Below are 22,502 nucleotides of genomic sequence, written 5' to 3'. Positions count from 1 at the left end.
TAGTATCCACACATGTCATTATTTTATTTAATTATTAGGTAAAAATTTTAATTAATTTATGGTAAGTTCATGAAAATAGAAATAGAAAATATAAAAAAAATCGGTGGGCTTTCCGGAAGCATTTTACATCAATAAATGGGTAGTTACAGTAGAAAGTAGTGTAGATCGTGCAAGCAGGATACCTTCCGCGATTCCATCCAAGACAAAGATGAAGGAAGCGCAAATACAGTGAAAGAAAATTTAGGAAACAAAACAAGAACAAGGTCCCTTTCTCTTCTTTTTTTGTCCTAATTTAAGCACAAAAGCTACAAATTTCTCCCTCATATCATATTCCCATTGATCGTCCATCCTAAATACTGAGTATTACTCTTCTCTCTCTCTCACGCACATCACACTCTTTGCGTGAGAGAGAAATACCTCCATTATACTTTCTCCTGCTCTGAGTATATTCTGCCCAGATCTGGGTTTTGAAGTAATTGGACCAAGCCCCATTTCAAGCTCCTCTGACGTCCAGTTGAAAACTCCATTCATTTCTCTGGTACTCCCTGTCTCAATTCTTGCTGGTGTTGATCTGTATTTGATTGAGCATTTAGTAGTGCATGCTATAAGTGTAGTTAAATTGAGTGTGTCTGCTTAATTTGCTATTGCAAGAATCCTTGGAGCTGCAAGCTGTGAAACTTGGAAAGTTAGTAACTTTGTCTTAGTTCCGGTGGTTTTATATAGGGTGAAACCCTTGTCTTGCATGAAAGCTCTGAAGAAGTAATTACTGGGGAGCATGCTAGTTGGGTCTCATGAATTTAGAATTTTGTGAGAATTATGAGTATTTTAGCTCTGAAAAGGGTTCTGTTTAATATGCAGAGGCCAGAGACGGAGCTTTTAAGTGTAGATTGTTGGCATTGAGTGATTAGAATGGCAAAATCTCGGCAGCATTTTCCTGCTGATGAAGTGTTGTCATCCTCGCCCACTGGTGTCCGGTCGAGGGAATGGGAAGGTCCGGGCAGGTGGACAGAGTATTTGGGTCATGATGTGGCCTCAACAGCGGCACATAAAGCCTCTAGGACTGCTGGCACTGATGGAACAGCAGCCCATAGCTCGAGTGGGTCTAGTCATAAAGGACTGAACATGCAGTGGGTATACCAGCTCACACAAGTAGCTGAGGGGCTGATGGCCAAAATGTATAGATTAAATCAGATTTTGGATTATCCTGATGTGATTGGTCATGTGTTTTCTGAGGCATTTTGGAAGTCTGGGGTGTTCCCAAACCATCCAAAGATATGTATATTCCTCTCAAGAAAGTTCCCTGAGCATCACAGCAAGCTGCAGCTTGAACGAGTAAGAGCCTGGGGATTTTTATCTGTCTTTTCTTATAAGTGTTTTTTCTTTTGCTGATTGGAATTAGACTGGTGTTTTTAGTGCTGCTAATAATGAGCATATTAGTGTAGGTTGACAAGATTTCTCTAGATGCTATGAATGATGGTGCCGAAGTTCATCTACAAAGTTTGGAACCATGGATTCAGGTAAGTCCTCAGTCTTGTTTTGTCATATTCCCTTGATTTTTGCAGTATGTATCTATCTTTTTACCATTTATTGATGTACTTCCAAATTTCATGATTATGTAAATGGTGTTTTCTTCTATATACATGGGTTGTGATGAGTGAAATAACAGTGTATTAAAAAGATGAACATTGTGAATGAGTCAATCTAATAACTTTGATTGTATAAACTGGGCATGATCGCTAATAATGAGCAAATTATTGAATGAAAACATAGTTTATGATGCCAGGAAAACTTTTACTTATTTTCTGTTTGTAAATTTATAAATTCACCATTTCCCTTAAGACCTCACAAGTTGTAGGCATTTCTAATTTCACGGAACGACCTCTGGCGGCAAAGTTGACACATTCAACTTTGACTGAGAATTATATGGTAGGAAAGTCTTATGTGCAAAAACTGGCCAATGAATGAAGCAACTGAAAATTCTTGTTGTTTCCGAATGCATTTTTAAATCCTTTAAGAAACTAATGACTATCAAGAAATCTATTGCTTTCTGCCTTCGTGTGTATTTTTCCATGTCATACTATCTTGCCATCTCTTCCACAGTGCCTATTGGTCAAATTGGAAATAATTATAGAATCTAGGATGATACAATTTATCAAAACTTTGAGAGCTCTCACACTTCAGTTTTAGTCAACCATGGCTTACAATTTCATCGAAGTCAAGCTGGCAGTTTTTTGTTACACATAATTTTCCGGATATAGTATCTTATACTGTGTTGTTACACATTCTATAGAAGTGTGTTTGTGGAAGTCACTAGTTACTATATGATTTAATATTTTTAGGTGATAGTGCTGCAACCATTTTCTAGTATCTTACAACCATGGGGAGTATTGTCAAAAAAATTCCATAGTTTAAGATTGGCACTCAATTACTCAAATGAGGTAGTTCCTTAAATATTTTCATGGTTAAGATCAGCAAGGATAGAATGGAAAGAATAAGGTGATAATATCAGTTATCCTTCAAACAGAGTTCAATGGACAGGAGCTAATAGATTCTAGCTTCAAGCATTGCTCACTCAGTGTGATTTTTTAGATACTAAATTTCTGATCTCTATTTACATATTCCTCAGATTATAGACTAGAATTTGAAGCTGATTAATATGGTCTGACCTATAATACTTCTACTATGACATGGCAAGAGATTATGGGCAAGCAGCCTTGTGTATTCTGTTGTTACTTTGGAAGGAAAGAAAAACACATTGTTTTTAAGGAACTTGTTTCCCTGCACATAGATTAAAATACATGGTTGAAAACCCTGGCTTTTAGGTGTAGAGAAAGGTCTCTTAATGGAAATGATGACTGTCTTGAGTGCTCTGCTGTATAGTTTTTGTATTATTTGTGGACAAATTTGGGGTACTCTTTGTTTTCGTATTTGTTTATGAATAAAAAGGTTTCCGCCATGGTGTGAATAGACGTTTCTAAAGCAGACATGGAATTGACTGTATATACTCAGATACTCTGTTACCAGAATAACTTGGGGGGGGGGGGGGGGGGGGGGGAGGCTGTGAGTACAACCTGGAGTGCCTACAAAAACTGAAATTTTGCTTCAAGTGGAAAAAAGCTTCTTACAATTGTTTTATGAGCTAAAGGATTTCACAGATTAGAGTTTCTATGAGCATTAAACATTATATATCTGGAGTTTCTTCTAAGATGAAGAAAATGAGGCTTAATGAAAGGGTTAGAATAAAATATTTATTTAATGTTTGTGCACTCAGTGCTTTTGTGATTTCATGAAAAGGAAGAATTGCCTTTAGTTAGTATTGTACAATTTTTTTTAATCAATTAAGTGATGAATGTAAATGTTTTATTTATTTATTTATTTGGTTGAGATTTATGCAAAAAGAGCGTCTTTGTGTTCTAAATTACTTGCTTTTCTTGAATAGTTGCTTCTTGACCTGATGGCTTTTCGGGAACATGCTTTGAGGCTTATATTGGACCTGAGCAGTACAGTGATTACCTTGTTGGTGAGTGGTGACTGGTGATTGCAGTTTTTGATCTCCAAAGAATCGCAAAACCAAATAAGTTTGTAATTATAACTTGTAATCATGTAGTTACTATTCTGTATTATGGAGAAGAGTATTGTTATATTATTTTCAAGCTGTCTTCCAAACTTGTATAATTGACCTAAATTTATATTCACTCCTTGCAGCCCCATCAGAACTCTCTTATACTGCATGCATTTATGGACCTCATCTGTGCATTTGTTCGTGTCAATCTGTTTTCCGAGAAGGCAAGTTTGGGTTTAGTGTCTTTCTTGTCATTTTTTCTGCAAATTTTCTTTGGCTAAAAAATCTATTCATTTTGCATTCCTGTTGCTTTTTGCACAAGCTGCTGGGCTCCCTAACAAAATGTCCAGACCCAGCAGAAAGCTCTGCATCAAGCATGGTTTGAGTAAGAAAGATGTACACAACCTTACCTATGTTTTTAGTGAGGTTGTTTCCAGTCTTCCATACTTGAATCCATGACATGATGGTCAACATGTGAGCACTCAGCTACAGTCTGCTATGTTCCCTGTGAACATTATTCGCTCAGTTATTTTTGTCTCTAACTACAGATTCCAAGGAAAATGATGCTGCAAACATATAATCTTTTGCATGCCATATCAAGAAATGACAGAGACTGTGATTTTTATCATCGGTGAGGCTACATGTACCTTTCATCATTCTAGTCTAGTTCTATAAAGCTTTTGAACATTATTTTTTGTGGGCATTGTGGGCACTCCTTTTACAGCTAATGGGGCTCTTATTATTTATGCTTTCTTAAAGTATGATTAAAAAAAGGGCATCTCTTGTAGGTTGCAATGCCTAAACTCTTCCTAACATAAAACTCGGATTTTAGAATTAACTACTGAAAAACATTGACTAGAAAATATGCCAATCAGACTTGAGATTCCTTGAATTTTGTACACGGAAACTCTGGTTTCATTCGTTTGCTATGTTTTTTAAGGGTGTATTTTATGTATTTGAGTTAATTGAATTTGGTTGTTTATTTGTAGGTATACAGATATAAGGTATTGAGTATAAGATAACATGATTTGCATGAAGCGTTTTTGGTGCTTCAAATAACAAAATAATTGTTTAACCGTTACCAGTTTAGTACTGAAATGACATAGAATTTTCAGTCCTTTTTTGGAGGGGGGGGGGGGGGGGGGGTTGGGGTGCATAGGGGATTGGGAGGGGAATATAAATTATAAAGTAGTTTGCATCATTCCACTAGTGAAAACAGATTACCAATGGGATTTAAGCTTGCGACAACACTTTCTAATTTGAGATGTTTGTACTTGACACATTCTCTCTCTCTCTCTCTCTAATAACAGGTTAATTCAATTTGTTGATTCCTATGATCCACCCTTGAAGGGTCTGCATGAAGATCTCAATTTTGTCAGTCCTCGCATTGGAGAGGTCAAGTTTCTCTCTTCTAATTTCACTATAATATGATGTCTGGATTTGTTTTTTAATTTTTACTTCACTAATGTATGTAAAGTCATTTTCTTTTCTTATTAGAATTTATATACCAAGTGCAAATTCACTCTGTGAGATTTTTATTTGTTTATGAGTTCTGACAGGAACATCTTTTGGTGAAATTTGGTCAATCAATTGTATCATTATTGCAGCTTTTGCTATTGGTCTTTGTTTTTATCAAATTCACAGTAGTGTTTCACTGTTTTGTAGCACTTCTACATGTGATAGGCAAACCTATAGTTAGTCATTTTGCTTGGCAAAGGTAATTTCTTGCATTAATAATACAAAATGCCTCCTTGAATAAATGATATCAAACACAACTCTACATATGTGCTTATAGAAAATATTGTCTACAATTTTCTTGTAAACAATTACAAATGTGGGTATATTTTATTGCATTGTAGTTTCAACCATATCATTCATCCACCAGAATCATCAATCAAGATTGTGAATTCTTGCTGAGATCTATTCTTTATATCAGGTATTAGAGGCGGTTGGTCCCATTATATTCTTATCTACCGATACAAGGAAGCTGCGGAATGAGGGCTTTTTAAGTCCATTCCATCCTCGATATCCTGACATACTTACAAATTCTGCACATCCAATGGTAACTACTCATTTTAGTTGCATTTCAAAATACCATTCTATTACTCTGTTTTCTTAAATCTTCCTGTTTCTCTATCTTTATTACACAATGCATGCTGAATTTGTAAACTTTCTTTGGCCTTTCTGCAGAGAGCCCAAGATCTTGCAAATGTTACTTCTTATCGTGAATGGGTATTATTTGGGTATCTTGTTTGTCCTGATGAGCTTCTCAGGGTAACAAGCATTGACATTGCTTCGGTAAATTCCAAATATTCTATTCTTTAGTTTGCCTAATAGTTGAAGATTAGACTATGCAAAGATTGTCTTGTATAGAAGATACCCCAAGTTCATTTTCTGTCCACAAAATTTTAATATAAAGTTCCCCATAATAATTTTTTGTGGAGAAATGATGAACATGTTGCCATTTTCTGTATGGTTGTGGCTTGTATTTGGTAGACAAGATGCTCAATATAATAAGGGCGAGATACTTTGTTGATAGTTGCTTGAAACTAGCTCAAAGTTTGTGAACATTGATGGCTCTGAGGTCCTTTGTTTTTGCTTTCTTATTTGTAAGGAAGCTTCAAACCATGCTCTCTTTATTTCAAAATGTTATAAGCTTAATTTTGACATTTTGTGCTTTAAACCCTCTTTATGCTTTCAGTACTTAGTTAATTTAAGCACTATATGTTTGGGACAAGGTTAGCTTTGTAAAAATGCAATTATATTTGACAGTGTAAGTTATGTATTGCACATCTTTTATGCCATTGTCAAACACAGTATTCATTGTTAAAATGGAATTTGTCCTAGTTCTCTTATGCAACTAATGCTTTAATTTTCTCAACTTTCTTTGGGATCCCAACAGGTTGTACTAAAGGAGAATTTAGTCCTTCCCTTGTTCAGAGACGAGGTGAGTTCTAGTATGTCAGCTATGAGGAGCACAATCTTCATCTCTGCTTACATTATTACTTTTATATGTAATTTTCAGTATATACTATTGCATGAAGACTATCAGTTATATGTTTTGCCTCGGATACTGGAGTCAAAGAAGATGGCGAAGTCTGGGCGCACAAAACAAAAAGAAGCAGATCTGGAGTATAGTGTTGCCAAGCAGGTTGAGAAAATGATAAGGTACTGTCATGAAGCTTGGCCTTCTGATAGTGAAAGGCTCTTCTCTACTTCTTAGTTGACTAGTAATATGCATCAAGTTTTTCCTTTGGCTGAATCCATATAAACAGGCAGTACTCTATAAAGTCGTTACTTTTCATGAAAGGTTCGTAATTACAAAGAGAGTAGGAGTATTAATGGGTATCTGAGTTAAATGTCATTGTAGTTTCTAATCCCTAAATGTGCTCTGCTGCTCATCTAATTTGTGTATCCAATTAAAATTGTAAATTTCTTCCAGTGAAGTGTGAAAACCTGTTTCGTTGTTGCTTCCGCTCTGCGGCTGTTTCACTGATGAGAGACGAGAGTGCTGAGATAGTTAGTATGGGTACTAACTGTTTACAGCCCTTACATTTTATTACTGTAATGGATCAAATGAAAACAGCAGCTCCGGCTTGTTAGTCCTGATAGGCTTAATGTACATTCTTTGGTTGATGATTTTCAGCTAACCTTGCTCTTTTCTTTAAAATCATTAGTTTCCTATTTTTTTTTTTTTCTGGTTGATATTATTTGCAAGACTATTATTTACAGATTGTACATACAGTTACCATAGTCCTATCTAGAATATTCTATTGTCTTTCTCAATGTTCAGGGCACCAATGCAGTTATGTTCTATGATTATTGCAGTGAAGTGCATGAACACGCATTATATTCTTGTGATATCATACACCGTGAAAGGAGAATATTTTTAAAACAAGAGATTGGAAGAATGGTTCTCTTTTTTACAGATCAGCCTAGCTTATTGGCTCCTAATATTCAGGTACTTTTCAATTTTGCACTTTGCAGTATAAAAGGGTATAATCTTTTGGAGCCACTACTGTTTGGAGTTGCTTGACTTCTTTATGTTTTAAACATCAAAGGCACAACCCACTATATTATTTATGTTGAGAAGTAAAGCACACTTTATTATTTATTTATTTAATTTTGTTTTTCCTCTCAATCTTTTGAGTCTAGAGTATCTAAAATGAGCCTTTCTACTAACCCTTTGCTTGCAAAGTTACCTGCTTTCCAGTGCTATAAGTTTTTTGTAGCGAAAGCCAAGATATTGCTTCCTACAGTAATTTGATGTTCCTACAGATGGTATTTTCCGCATTGGCTTTTGCTCAAAGTGAGGTACTTTGGTACTTCCAACATGTTGGAGTAGCATCATCAAAATCAAAAACTGCTCGAATGGTTGCAGTAGAAATTGTAAGAAACTCTTTCTTTCAGTCATCGTTCGAACTGAAGTCAATGATGCTGTCTCTACACTGATTTATGACTACATGAATTTTTGCATTTGTGGGAACAGGATTCAAGTGATCCAACGATTGGTTTCCTATTGGATGGAATGGACCGCCTTTGTTGTCTAGTGCGGAAGTATATTGCTGGTCAGTATTGCAGACTTAACTAGATGTATATAAGAGTCTGAAGAATCTTGGAGCCATCTGCTGTTTAGATTTGATGCGCATACTTTTAAACACCTCTCTCTGGGCTCCTTTTTTTTTTTTTTTTTTTTTTTTTTTTTTTTTTTTTTGTATTCTATTAATTTACATGTAAAGTACTGATTAATGTAACGGGAGATTTTTCAAGGAAAGAACTAAAATATGGAGGCATTAGAATCCTTGAAATGGTGAGGGGCAGTGGAGTAACTATAAACAACTCAAATGATGGGGAGTAAACCAAAAGATTTTGGAGATTTATTATGTTATCAATCATACAACCCAATACAGAATCTAATAAAGTATTTTAGATATTATTATTAGTGGACACAAATCCTTTTACTACTTTGGTAGGTAAATAAATAAGGAGTAAATGATAATTACTTATATTTTTTTTTTTTGAAAGTTACTTATATAATCATCTACTATTTAATTTTGCTGCAATAATTAGATTGCTTCTTTCCTTTGTAGGAGGATTAGATTCATATTGGGCTGAGATGTTTTATCCTATGTAATGTTTCCTTGGCATGTGTCACTACTTTGACTAGGATTAGAGATTAAGACACAAATTTTAGCCGAATATTCCAGTTGAGTTGGTACTCTACTACTCTAGACTCTAGAGGTCAAATACATCTTGGAATGCATAAAAAGTACACTCTTGTACAAAAGAAAGTAAATCAACTTTGCTGTAATATTACTTCAAGCTGATTGTTAAGCTTGAGGATTATAAATCTTCTTAGAAGGATAACCATTGTTTCAAGTTACAACTAACCAAAATAGCAAGTAATTTCAACAAATGGATGTTAGGTTTAACAGTAAATCTTTGATGCACATATCATTATATTAGAAAATTGACCCTCTAACATGCTTTACTAGTAGTGCTAATGTTATTTAAAGTACAGATGCTATCACCATCCAGAGGCATGTGATAATATTATTTTTGTTAGTTGTTCTGCTTTGATTATTTGCTAATCTCTCTTTTTTGGTCTACTTAATATCAAACAATTATTTCTAACAGCAATCCGAGGCTATGCCTTATCGTACCTGTCATCCTGTGCTGGTAGAATACGATTTCTGTTGGGAACGCCTGGGATGGTTGCTCTTGACCTTGAAGCAACCTTGAAGGGACTTTTCCAGAAGATTGTTCAACAGCTAGAAAGCATACCAAAGCCACAGGGTGAAAATGTTTACGCCATCACATGTGATTTATCTGTAAGGAGCTTCTGAACTGATATTTCCTCTTAATTTATTGATACCTGTTATGAAAGTAAAGAGAAGATTTTTTTTTTTTTTTTTTTTTTTTTGAAAGAGGAGAAGATTTCTGAATATGTTGTCTCATGGAAAAGAGAATACACAGCCCTATAAATAGAAGACTTCTAATAAGGAAACAAGTTTCCATATGACTACCTACTCAAAACCCTAAATCTCCAAGGTTCTTAATCTATATAAATTCCATATTACCTTATATATTCCATAACACTTCTCCTCAAGTTGGAGCATAGATATTAATCATGCCCAACTTGTTACACAAATAATTGATAACCAAAAAATAACTAACCCAAAAATAACTAAATAACTAACTCAAATCCCATTTAGGATACTGCCTTGAAACAAAAGCTTTGGACGCCACCAATACCACGGACAGCCGGGTGAACTCAAAGTGGACCGAACAAGCTTGAGATTTGACACTCCCCCTGAAATGGAAGCTTGGATGCCACCAATACCACGAACAAATACCGGGTGAACACAAAGTGGACCGAACAAGTTTGGACACACAAGGTAAAGAAGACAAACTCGAAAAAAGGAGGACCAATTTCTTTACCAACGGAAGGGAAGCATGCCCCAAACGACAATGAGCATCAAAAAGGGGTGACAACACCAAGACAAGCAACGGACTCCAACTTAGCAAACTCATTAGCAGAGATCAAGACCGATTTGGCAGATGCATTAGACTTATTTTCAGCCATATCTAGAAGAAAAAAAAAGATCACAAAGTACACAAAATTCAAGCCTGAATGTGTATGAGAAAAAGTGACCGTGGAGCAAAAAATCAGTGACAATGCAATGGTCCAAACCAAGTCCATATCCGAGGCAAACGGACCCAGGCGACCAAAAAATCAATGACAACACAATGGTCCAAACCAAGTCCAGATCCGAGGCAAACGGACTTAGGTGACCTAGGAGCAGTTGACCAAAATGTTTTCCGGTCGCCGGAGGAGCCTCACGCGCTGGCGAGTGGGAGAGTGGCAGCGGAGGATGGTGACGCGTGAGGCTCATGTGCTGGTCAGAACGTTGTCGAAATTTCCAAGCAAGGTCTCTAGACACCGACGCTCCTCCCTAGGTCAGCGGTGACGACAAGTCGACAATGGAGCGAAAAAAAAAAATTATTGTAAAGTCTCAGATACCATGTTATGAAAGTATAGAGAAGATTTCTGAATATGCTGTCTTAATAAGTTGTCTCATGGAAAAGAGAATATACAGCCCTATAAATACATGCTAGAAGACTTCTACTAAGAAAATAAGTTTCCATATGACTACCTACTCAAAACCCTAAATCTCCAAGCTGCCTAATATATATAGATTCCATAACAATACCAATTAATCAGTCTCTTTGAGCCCATACTCACCTTTAATAAAGGACTGTATGAGGTTACTGTATCTAATATTTGGCATTCATTTTAAAGCTGTGTCATATCTGTATTTGTAATTCATTAGACCAAGTGTTGCCCCTCTTCTGAAAAAAAGTAACTTGGCACTTCTCTTATTTATGGTATCAACTGCATTTAGGGCCTCTTCATTGTATCCTTCTTTTCAGCATTGTCTAACCCTTGTTCTTTTATGTTCTTATGTAAATATGAATGAAAAGATACAGATTCTCTTCCATTATACCCCCAAGTAGGCAGGTCGCATAACTTTTTTGGTTGTCAATCTTGTTATACTGTTTTCATAAAGTTGCTGCTGTTGATCTCATTATGTTACATTAGGCTCTAAAAATGAACTTTCTTAATATCAATCAGGATTTACGCAAAGATTGGCTTTCAATATTGATGGTTGTTACTTCTGCTCGGTCTTCTATAAATATTCGGCATTTGGAAAAGGCTACTGTTTCTACTGGAAAGGAAGGATTGTTATCTGAAGGAAATGCTGCATACAACTGGTCCAGGTGATTTTTTCTCACTTGATGAACATAATATATTAAAAATTAATGAATTTCATTTATTTCTGAGAATGAATATATAGGTTTGCACCTTTCCTACATTTTCTGGGTGCTTCTAAATTTCTAATTAAACTACCCAACTTATCAAAAGCGACATTTGGTTGTATTAATCATGTTGTGCTAGATAAATGAGCATCAGGTAAAGCTGTAAAGTTACGTTTGACATGAATCCAAGTATAAACTTAGAATGACAAGGTTGATTTGCTCTTACTTCTATGAGGACACAATACTCACTTGACTTCAAAAATGAAATTATAGTCAGTGTTATAAAGTCCTGATGTCCTCTTTATATTCAAATCCAGAATACCAAGTGACAGGTGGCTCTAGTTGCCGTAGTTGGTTCAAGAGATCGCTCTTGCTGTGTATGGCAAGCCACTTAGTCCACATGGCACATTGTTTCAATGTTTCTTCATATAGTCATATGTTATCCCTAAAGATATTTTCACTTTGTTCAAAAGTTTAGAAAAATACCTTGTATTCTGGTCTCTGTCTCACTATTCTTAGAGAGAATACTCCACCCTATAAATACAAGCTAGAGGACATATGATATGGAAACAAGTTTTCCATATACCTCCCCACTCAAAACCCTAATCTCCAGGCTTCCTAATATGTAAGAGTCCCATATTTGTATATTCCATAACACACTTGATCCAGGCAGGCGGTGCTGCCAACCTATTGACTTTCATCCTCTCTCACCCTAGACTCACACCTTACATCCCACATTAGGATAATTAGTTAACCTATATGAGATGGGATATTAGTATATTACATCTGTGATCAATAGTATGGACTTAGGAGTTAGGACAAAAACATTGTCTTGGTAAGAAATGGTATGGGAGATTACATCGGTGCATGCTGTAGTGCATCAGATGTTACATTTTGCACAACTTGCACTTTTGGAATTTGTGATACTAAATAATATCCAGAACTTAGTCACCCCAAACCTGAAGTAAATAGGAGGTTAGTTCTCTTGTCATTATAAATATATTTCCCCGTAATAAATTCATCACATAGATGTTTTTCACTTCATGACCCATTTTTTTTTACTTAATTCTGAAGTGTATGTTTGATGGATTTCTGCATTGTTAGCAATACTCGTATCAAATAGCGTCTGTCTGTGTTAAGGCAGGTGTGTTGATGAACTTGAAGCTCAGTTATCTAGACATGGGAGTCTGAAGAAGCTATACTTCTATCATCAGCATCTTACAACAGTATGGAACTTTGCACTTTCCAAGACTACTATATCCATGTTTTCTACTTTGATTCTAAACCTGAACAGAAATAAATACAGGTCTTCCGTAACACCATGTTTGGGCCAGAAGGTCGTCCACAACATTGTTGTGCATGGCTTGGTGTTGCTAGTAGCTTTCCTGAATGTGCTTCTTCAATTGTACCTGAGGAGGTATGATGGCATTAAACATACAACAGTATAAATAGTTAAAAATAATTATATAGTTATATCTCATTTTTCATCATATGGACTCTCAACTTACCATGTTTCTTTTAATTTATTTATTCACATTTCATTAACAATTTTTAGGCCAAGGATGATTTTGATAATTTTGGAAAAATGAAGGAAAAAAAAACTTGACTCAATTGACAATAAAGTTAACCTTTAGATTGAGTTGCTTCCACGTTTGCTTTTCAATTCTTAGTGATAGACTCATGGTATTATGACGGACTAACTTTAGATGTTTCATCCTTGTCTGACCTTAAATGTGTTTTTCCGAGTTTAATTACATTTTAAATATTTGATGAGGTCTGTCTGTTTTCAATGTTTACTAACTATTAAATACATATAACTTATTTTCAAAAAAAAAAATACATATAACTTGATGGAAACAAAATTTTGGCTGAGAGGACTGAGTAAGAGCAGTCCCCCACCCTAGAGAACACAACAAATTGTATCATGCCCATTTCTATTCCTCAACTCCTTTCTTGTATCAATCAATCTTATGTCCTCTTAGAGTTGCGGTTGAGGCTTTGTAGGGTTCAAATATTGGCTACATAAGAAGATATAGGATGTTTTGTGAGTAGGGCGGAAATGGGTTTAAAAGTATGGAGCTGATTTTTAAATGTGATCATTTTCTTGGCATTTCTTTGTATTTAAAACAGTTGATCTTATACTTAATGCTTTATTTGTGAAATTCACTCTGTTTTCTAATTTTTGAGATAAAAAGGAGTTGCTGCAATAATAGTATACTCTGTTTGGTACAGGTAACTAAAATTGGCCGTGATGCTGTTCTCTATGTTGAGTCCCTTATTGAATCCATCATGGGAGGATTGGAAGGGCTAATCAATATTCTTGACTCTGAGGGTGGTTTTGGCTCTCTCGAGATGCAGGTTGGTCCTTTGTCCTGTTTGTATAGGGAAACAGTAAAGTTTATTTACTATGCTTGCCTTAATTTCAAATGCCATTTCAGCTTGTGCCAGAGCAGGCTGCCCATCTCATGAATTTGACTTCAAGAATATCTACTCCTTCAGTAAAATCCCCTAAAACAATGTCTGGTTTTCATTTGCCCGGCTATGAGAGCTACCCAGAAAACAATAATTCTATTAAGATGTAAGATATTTTTTTACCCCAAATGAATCTCCCTACCTCTCCCTGCTTTTTATTTTTCTTAAAAATCTAGTATTCTCTTTCATTTACAAATTTGCTAATAACAGGTTAGAAGCTGCTATGCAGAGGCTAACAAATCTTTGCTCAGTCTTGAATGATATGGAGCCTATCTGTGTCCTAAACCATGTCTTTGTTCTGAGGGAGGTAAGAGACATCATTTCCTCTACAAAATGCTTGTATACAGACAAAGTTTGGGGCTTGATTGTTCTTATTTCTTAGCAAATGCTGTTTTTGATAGCCTGCAATGCTTTCTTGTTAATTCCAATCTTCTTTTTCTGTTGGAGGTTCTCTCATCTAAATCTAGTTCTCTTTTAGTCTTATAATATATAGGAAAATTAATTTTCAAAATTTGTAGGAATTACCTGCATTATATACATTTGTAAATTGTGTTTTTAGTTCGCCAAAGTGTAGCTCTCTAGAGTTCCGGTATTCTTAATATCCTGAGTTTGCAGTAAGTTAATTATCTTGTCTTTCTTTCAGATTTCTAGAGGAAAATTATATTACATATATAATTACTTGTCATATTTCAAGTTTTGCTACTATTGCACTGGGTTAGTTTTCACTTGCACCAAAGCTTGACACGCCAATGTGCAGTATTAGTGCACAGACAATGTCCATGCCTCTAATACTCTAATAGTACTTGGTTGGCCCATCTTATTTTTGTGCCTATCAGTACTCAAATGCCAAAAGCTGGACCTAAGTCACCTAACAGTATTTATTGAAAAGTGCTCTTTAGGAGTAGACAATTTTTCCTTTGTCTCCCCTTCATCTTTCCATTCCTGTTGCCCACATCTCTTCCTATCTCTTGCTGCCCTCATTATTGCTTCCAGTCTTCTTTCTCTACATCACATGACCTTGTCCAATGAGTCCAAGCCTCTTTTTGACACCGTTGCCCTTTGATTAATCTCCCAACCTTTGATTTTTCTTGAAAAGACATTAGGCTTTCTATGTAATAGGTTGGTGATGCTTCAATCTGATCTTCCTTGCATGGCTGTATTGAGGGAAAATTGTTTGTTTGTTTGTTTGTTTTTCTTTTTTTAATAATATTTTCTATTCTGTATTTCACTTAATGGTAATGAGGAGTAAGATTTTTATTAAACGTATGTCTTAATTCTTATAACAAAAGTAGAAGCCTATGTTTTTTTGTTAATGGCTGCTATAATAGTACTGCACTTGTTCTTGAAGACATTGGTGTAGAAGTCTTCTTTTGGGTAGTGGTTAGAGATGAGCAATACTCCAATGCTTACTAACACCGTATTCTGATTTTAACCTCACTCTATAGAAAAATGGTTCTACAATAAATTACCCAAAATAGCTTATCTTTTCTGGCAAAGTTAAGGGCTAGGAATACATCTGATATGGGTATTTTTGTGTAATTTTTACTTTTTATATTATGAGGCAATATACTGTATATATTGCTGAAGATGTTGTCTCTAGGACCATTAGCATATAATTTGGAGATCATATAATTTGTTGCATCATGCTTGATGCTAATAAAATGTTATTATATTGCAGTACATGAGAGAATGTATACTTGTGAACTTTAGAAGGAGACTGCTAGCTGTTCTTAAAAGTGATAATGATCTACAACGCCCTTCTGTATTAGAATCACTTATTCGCAGACATACAGCTATAGTCCATCTAGCTGAACAACATGTTAGCATGGACCTGACACAGGGCATCCGTGAAATTTTACTGACGGAGGCATTCTGTGGTCCAGTTTCATCTCTACATTTGTTTGAGAAAGCTGCAGAGCAGTACACAGGATCTGCAACTGAAGCTGTGTGCAACTGGTACATCGAAAACATTGTCAATGATGTGTCTGGTGCTGGTATACTTTTTGCACCACTCCATAAATGCTTCAAGAGCTCAAGGCCTGTTGGGGGATATTTTGCTGAGTCAGTCACTGATCTTAGGGAATTAAAAGCTTTTGTTCGGATTTTTGGCGGTTATGGAGTTGACAGGTTTGACAGAATGATGAAAGAACACACAGCTGCACTGCTGAACTGCATTGACACATCACTACGTGCCAACCGTGAGATTTTGGAGGCAGTTGCAGGAAGCATGCATTCTGGTGACCGGATAGATAGAGACACAAATATCAAGCAGATTGTTGATATGGACACCATGGTGGGGTTCTGTGTACAGGCAGGACAAGCTATTGCTTTTGATTGTCTTCTAGCAGAAGCTGCTGGAGCTGTACTGCAGGAAGGTGCTCCTCTAATACATTCTTTACTAACAGGGGTTGCTAAGCATTTACCTGAGGAAATTCCCGAGAAGAAGGAAATTAGAAGGTTGAGAAGGGTGATAAACAGTGTGACTCTAGCTGATGACCATGACTCAGAGTGGGTCAGATCAATTTTTGAAGAGGTTGGGGGTGCAAGTGATGGTTCATGGAGCTTGTTGCCATATTTATTTGCCACATTCATGACTTCAAATATCTGGAGTACTACAGCTTTCAATGTTGATACTGGAGGTTTCAACAACAATATTCACTGCTTGGCAAGGTTAATTCAAAAGCAGCTCTTTTCTTCATATACATATATTTATCTAAATATATTATGTTGCTTCATGATCTCTTTTTTGACATATTTTGCATGAGTGAATGCTCTTTTCTTTGCTTTACAATTGTTGGTTTTTTTTTTTTTTTTTTTTTTTCCCAAAAGGTGCAGTTGCTAAGAACAAATTAAGAGAATAGATTGAGATTGTTGGATATATTCAATGTAGGTCTGTGGGTGCTCTAATTAGAATGATAGGAGATAGTATACCAAAACTTGATTGGATTAAAGTTATTACAAAGAGTTATTGCCACTTTTGGTCCTCTTTCCACATTTGTTCCCTAACTAGTAATCTTCTCCCATTTGGTGCACAAGTATACTTTCTTGCCACATTTGGTCCTGCCAACCAAATGTTCGGCAGTCACCTGTCGGAAAAGTTAATTTTTCTTTGGTCTGGAAAGCTTTAAGGGCAACGTCATCCTTCCAAGTCTATATACACAATACTGTTACTAAAAATCCCAAAATTGAATGAAATGTGAAGCTGCCTTTGATTTTTCAGTGTAGTTAGGGTGGTAGGAGAAAAGGGCTAGGTTTTCTACATCTTAAATTTTGGGATTTTTTTAGTAATGGGCGTGTGTATCTTGGACTGACAACTTTTACTTTGAAACTTTCCTAGATGAGAGAAAAATTAATTTTTCTGGTTGGTAATTGCTAGGCATTTAGTTGGTAGAATCAAATGTGGCAAAAAGAGCATGTTTGTACACCAAATTTGTCAAGATTAATAGTTGGGGATCAAATGTGGGATATGGATAATATTAAGGGACCAAAAGTGGCAATAACTCTTATTACAAACTAGGGATAAGGGTAAGCCCTTGAACTTTTTAAGAATATGCAATTAAGCTTTCAAATTAAATAAAAAAATAAAATCAAATAGATGCCTAAACTCAGGGAAAAAGGAGCAATTGGCCCCTTGGTAACCATATTTTCTTGGAATTGCCCAATCATCACTTAAGTGGACGCCCACTCGTATTTGTTGAGCATATAATATATAATCTATAAACATAAATATGCAGTCTAACTATCTGCTTAGGCTTTTAGTTGAACCGGGAATACATTATTCAATTGTATTTATTTTAAATTTTTTGCTGACTTGATGCCACATGTGGTGGTTTCTTGAAGCCATGGCTTCACACTTGGCTAATTGTGATAGTTAATAAAAAAAATTGGAAGGACAAAGATGGCTTCTTCCTTTTCAGCCAAATTCATTCAAATGAAGGACAAAGAAACTCCTAGATAAAGAACAATGTAAGGTAATTTTTTGAATTAACCATGGCAGTTAAAGAACAAGAGAGGAGAAACTTCTAGTTATTGCCTCACATCAGCAAAAAAAAAAGAAAGTAAATATGGTTGGCATCCACATAAGCAATGATTGGATGATTACAGGTAAAAATGGGCTAAGTGCACGTTTTTCTCTTATTCAGGTGTCCACTTGAAACTTTTTTTAAGTTTGGGATTGTAGTTGCATTTTCCTAAAAGTTTGAAGGCTTATTTGAGCATTGTCCCTACAAAATACGTATTAGCTCAAGGACAAAAATTTAGCACTTGGATGGGGAAAGTCCATGTGGTTGATCTTACGTGGATTATGTTCAAAGCATAGTTAAGTCAGTCAGGGTTTGCTTTCAATTTATCCTCAGGACTGGCGGGGAGAGGAGAAACAATAAGCATACTAGTGTCACCCTGCCTAGGAGGTTGGCATTGTTTCTAGTGTAACCTTGGTTAGTAGCTGGAAAAATGAAATATTAGAGAGAGAAAATAGGAGAAATGGTTTAATCATTTGGCATAAGTATGAGTATTTTCTGACTTGGTTTTCGTGGGCAGGTGTATTTCTGCTGTTATTGCAGGAAGTGAATTCGTGAGACTTGAAAGAGAAAATCAACAGAAACAATCTTTTTCAAATGGCCATGTTGATGAGGCATTAGATCCTGAGACACAGAACCGGTCTTCGGTGGAGGCAAGCATTAAGTCCACAATGCAACTGTTTGTCAAATTCTCTGCTGGAATTATCCTGGATTATTGGAATGAACATAACAGGTAAAACTTATACTTCATTCATTATACTTAGATGTCACATAATGGGAAGTTGTTAATTTATATGATGAGTAAGAAGTGTGAGTTATCAGTGAATTAGTAAGTTGATCTTTGAGGTTGAACCCAAGTCTGTGTTGAGCATATAACCATTAATGTGCAATCCAATTATCAGCTTAGGCTTTTAGTTGAGATGGAGCACATGCTTCAATTTGGTATAGAGCTATTCCAAAGGTCATAGGTTCGAATATGTTTAGTAAACGAGTAGTTTGGCTGGTCAGTATTATGATTACGGTGTAGTTTTCTATCTGTTTACTTGTGTATTCTTTTGCTCTTGCACTCAGATCTCATATTGTAGCAAAGCTTATATTCCTGGACCAATTTTGTGAGATCTCTCCATACCTGCCAAGAAGCTCGCTAGAAGCCCATCTTCCTTTCGCAATTCTCCGCTCCATATACACCCAATACTACTCAAATTCCTCTCCTGTGCACGCGCAACTTGCATTGCTCAACGCATCTCCCCGGCATTCGCCTGCTATACTTGCGCACACATCTCCAGCAATGAGGCAGCCGCCCCACCGGGAAGAGTCTACTCCACATTCGACTCTTAATGATTCCGGCTATTTCAAGGCATCATCAAGCCATAACCAAAATCAACTATATGACACTGAAAATAAAGCTCGGAATACGAGGCGGTCTGGGCCGTTGGATTATAGTGCCACTCGCAAAGTGAAGTTTATGGAAGGCTCAACATCATCAAGCACAGGTCCAAGTCCCTTGCCAAGGTTTGCAGTGTCCAGATCCGGTCCCATATCATACAAGTAGTAGAAACAATGCCCCAAAACTTTAATGTACATTTGCTTCCTGTTAATGTCAATATTTCAAAGTGGTAATTCTGTCTACTACTATGCTCATATAATTTTGACGCTGTTTATTCATATTTGGAAATTTTATTTTATTTATTCCTTGTTATTCTCATTCACTTCATTTAATCGTTTACTAAACTGAAATACTTTTTTTTTTTTATTACAAAGGAAGGGGGATACCCATACAATCTATGCCTACACTGAGGCTCGAAACCTAGACCTCCCACATAGGGGAGCAATCCGATACCAGTGGACCACAAGCCACTGGTACTAAACTGAAATACTTAATCAAAGTGAAAATTATATTTTGATTTATTCTGTTTTCTTATGAAATTTATTTTTTAAAAAAATTGAATTATTAATGGTGATGGATATTGGGCTGACCTGTTGGACCGGTTAACCAAAAGGGCATGAGCTACGTGGACCGACCTAAGAAAGTAACTGGACCAAGGAAGTCCAAGAAGATACCCGGACAATTTAGGAGTTTAATAAGGTTGAGCTTATTAATCATATAATGGGCAATTTATATTGTGCACTACGGCGCACATAGCAATGTGCGCCCAGGCACAAAACACGCGCGTTTCATGCTGACATCATACTGAAGTCACTTCGTCCATTCGAACAGACCAAAACTCATTATGTGTATTCAATTAAAATTTTATGTGTATTGTGTTATAAGTTTATGTGTATTCAGTTAAGAGTTTATGTGTATTATGTTAACCAAATTCATTTTGTGTATTCAGTTAAAAGGTTATGTGTATTATGTATTAATTATTATGTTAGATTATGTGTATTCTGTTATGAGTTTATGTGTATTCAAAACAGGATATTTTTTTTAACAACTTAACAAAACGACGTCGTTTTGGGAGGCGCGGGGCGCACAGTGCTATGTGCGCCCTGGTGCACGGTATAACGATTGCAATCATTATAAGAATTAGGCCTCCTGTTTCTGCAATCATTATTGTGTGGACCATATTTTGTCTACTGTAAAATAATGTACATTGTATTCAGGGGATGTATATTATTTTTGTTCTGAGTGTACATTATATTGTATAATGTACATTCAGTACAAAAATAATGTACATTTAGTATATTAAAAATGTACTTTTTATTATGGTCCACATAACATTGTGTGGATCATAGTCCACACAATAATTTGCCTTGTTCCTGATGTAACAAAGACTCCCAATATGAGGCAGTCTAGGATTTATATTCTTTGTAGGACTCTTGGTCCAAAATATGTATAAATAGACTCATCATACATTAGAGAGAAAAATGGGCAATTTTCACTATCCACAAAGCAATATTCAGTAATACAATATCCATATTCTTATATACTCGTTATTTTAAAGGTTGCTTTGACCAAATCGTTGACTGCCCAAAAGTTATAAAGTCTGCCCAAAAGCTATAAAGTCAGGCACCGTCTGTGGGTATCGAAATAAAAAATTTACTTTGGATTTTCACATTTAGAATTTCCAACATCTTAGCATGGTGACTACGCGATGACATACCCAAACAGACCAGTCGGTTCGGGATCTGCGGGGAAACCTTCAATCGGCTCGCCTCTCGTGCACCGACCAGTTAGTTTGTACCCCCTCAAGAGGATGATCTAGAAAATCTCTAGGAGGAAGATGAGTTCCGTTCAACCATATGATCCGTCGATCAATCGGACCCTGCCCTGTTGTATTGTAGACCGTTGAGCGCCTTCTCGAAACCTTGCAACGTGACTACATACCAGGAAGCGAGGCCCCCACCGCTGCGGACCCTCCAGACATGACCACTCACAAAGAGCAGGCAACCAAGACCGATCGCCAGAGGAAACACGGGGATCTGGCCCACCTAAGAAGCATCGCCCTGCAAGTTCGGTCCTCGATCGCTTAGGACCCTAAAGCCACCCACTCATCATAGAGCGGTTAGGGCAAAATAACCCATTAGACAGGAACTCGCGGGGAAAGGTCAGGCCCAATCCCTAGCGGCGAGTGGAAGCTGCTCGGGCAGCTAGCCTCCGAACTCGAGAACTGCGGGCAGAGGAGTGGGGAGACCCTCGAACCTGGTCGAGAAAACCAAGCCTGAGAGGTTGAAGAGCTAGAGCTAAGGAAATAAAGGACCTCCAACGTAAGATTGAGGGTGGAAAGGACCGGCCGACCGCTTGGTCCCTATTGTCTGCCAACCCATTCTCCAAAGAAATCTAATAGTACTGCCCGCCAAGAGACTTTAAATACCAGGAAATGCCTACATATGATGGGGCAGATGACCTCAGTGATCACCTGGTAGGTTTCCAAGAAAAGATGATGGTGATAAGAGCAGATGACCCCATGTATTGCCGTGCGTTCTTTTCAACACTTCGGGGGACAGAACGATGGTTCCTTTCCCTCCCACCTTGATCCATAAACAATGTTGTAAAAATCGCGTCTAGGCGGCACCTGGCCACCTAGAACAATGCCGGAATCGGTGTTCTAGGCCGATCGATTATATACTCTGCGTGATTTTTTAAGGGTTATTCGTTCAAAACGGGACGTTGTTGGAAAAAAGACTATAATAGGACAAAGGGGTGGTCCATTTCTTAAAATAGGACACTTCTTTTTTTTTGGACTAAAATGTGAAAAAAACGTTTGGGACATGCGTTTTTGGCATGTCCCAGGTTTTTTTATTTTATTTTTTATACTCTACCAAAGACGCATCTGGGAATTGCGTCTTTGGTATTGTATACGACCGTCGCACTTAAGAAATGCGACGGTCGTATACCGTATGCGACGGTAGTATACCGTTAAAATGCATGTGCGAGATGCGTTTTCAGTACAACGCATCTCGTACATGCGTTTTGATCGCCGGTCAGTTGCCGGAGAATACTCGAGAGAAGCCGCATTTGGGACTTGCGGTTTAGGTGAAACGCATGCTCCAGATGCGTTTTAGGTGAAGGCGGAATATTGCGCTAATCAACGTGAACAAGTACAAACGTTTACAAGAACCATCCAAGTAATACATTTAGCCTATCTGCTAGATTTGATGACTACGAAACTCCTATTTACCTTGCA

General features: G+C 36.7%; 1 protein-coding gene across 3 annotated transcripts; it reads left to right on the top strand.

Moving 5' to 3' along the window:
- The first annotated feature begins 151 nt into the window (after positions 1-151).
- Positions 152-19,588, top strand: LOC109147410 (protein NAP1). Of its 3 annotated transcripts, XM_019295058.1 has the most exons (24): positions 153-538; positions 859-1,332; positions 1,443-1,517; positions 3,440-3,520; positions 3,706-3,786; positions 4,111-4,193; positions 4,873-4,957; positions 5,499-5,624; positions 5,753-5,860; positions 6,465-6,509; positions 6,588-6,730; positions 7,391-7,523; positions 7,841-7,951; positions 8,052-8,130; positions 9,200-9,393; positions 11,199-11,344; positions 12,528-12,609; positions 12,690-12,800; positions 13,616-13,741; positions 13,822-13,961; positions 14,066-14,162; positions 15,534-16,525; positions 18,395-18,607; positions 18,946-19,588. In XM_019295058.1, the coding sequence occupies exons 2-24, from the start codon at positions 910-912 to the stop codon at positions 19,424-19,426; spliced, it is 4,155 nt and encodes a 1,384-aa protein (XP_019150603.1). In that variant the 5' UTR covers positions 153-538; positions 859-909; the 3' UTR covers positions 19,427-19,588. The 3 variants fall into 3 exon arrangements, with proteins under 3 accessions (XP_019150601.1, XP_019150603.1, XP_019150602.1); XM_019295056.1 differs by having other exon boundaries at positions 152-538; positions 6,465-6,730; XM_019295057.1 differs by having other exon boundaries at positions 155-263; positions 6,465-6,730.
- Positions 19,589-22,502: the final 2,914 nt, after the last annotated feature.

The sequence above is a fragment of the Ipomoea nil genome, unplaced genomic scaffold (genome assembly GCF_001879475.1).
Source record: "Ipomoea nil cultivar Tokyo-kokei standard unplaced genomic scaffold, Asagao_1.1 scaffold1993, whole genome shotgun sequence".
Taxonomy (NCBI): Eukaryota; Viridiplantae; Streptophyta; class Magnoliopsida; order Solanales; family Convolvulaceae; genus Ipomoea; species Ipomoea nil.
This window is presented reverse-complemented; position numbering and strand designations above follow the sequence as displayed.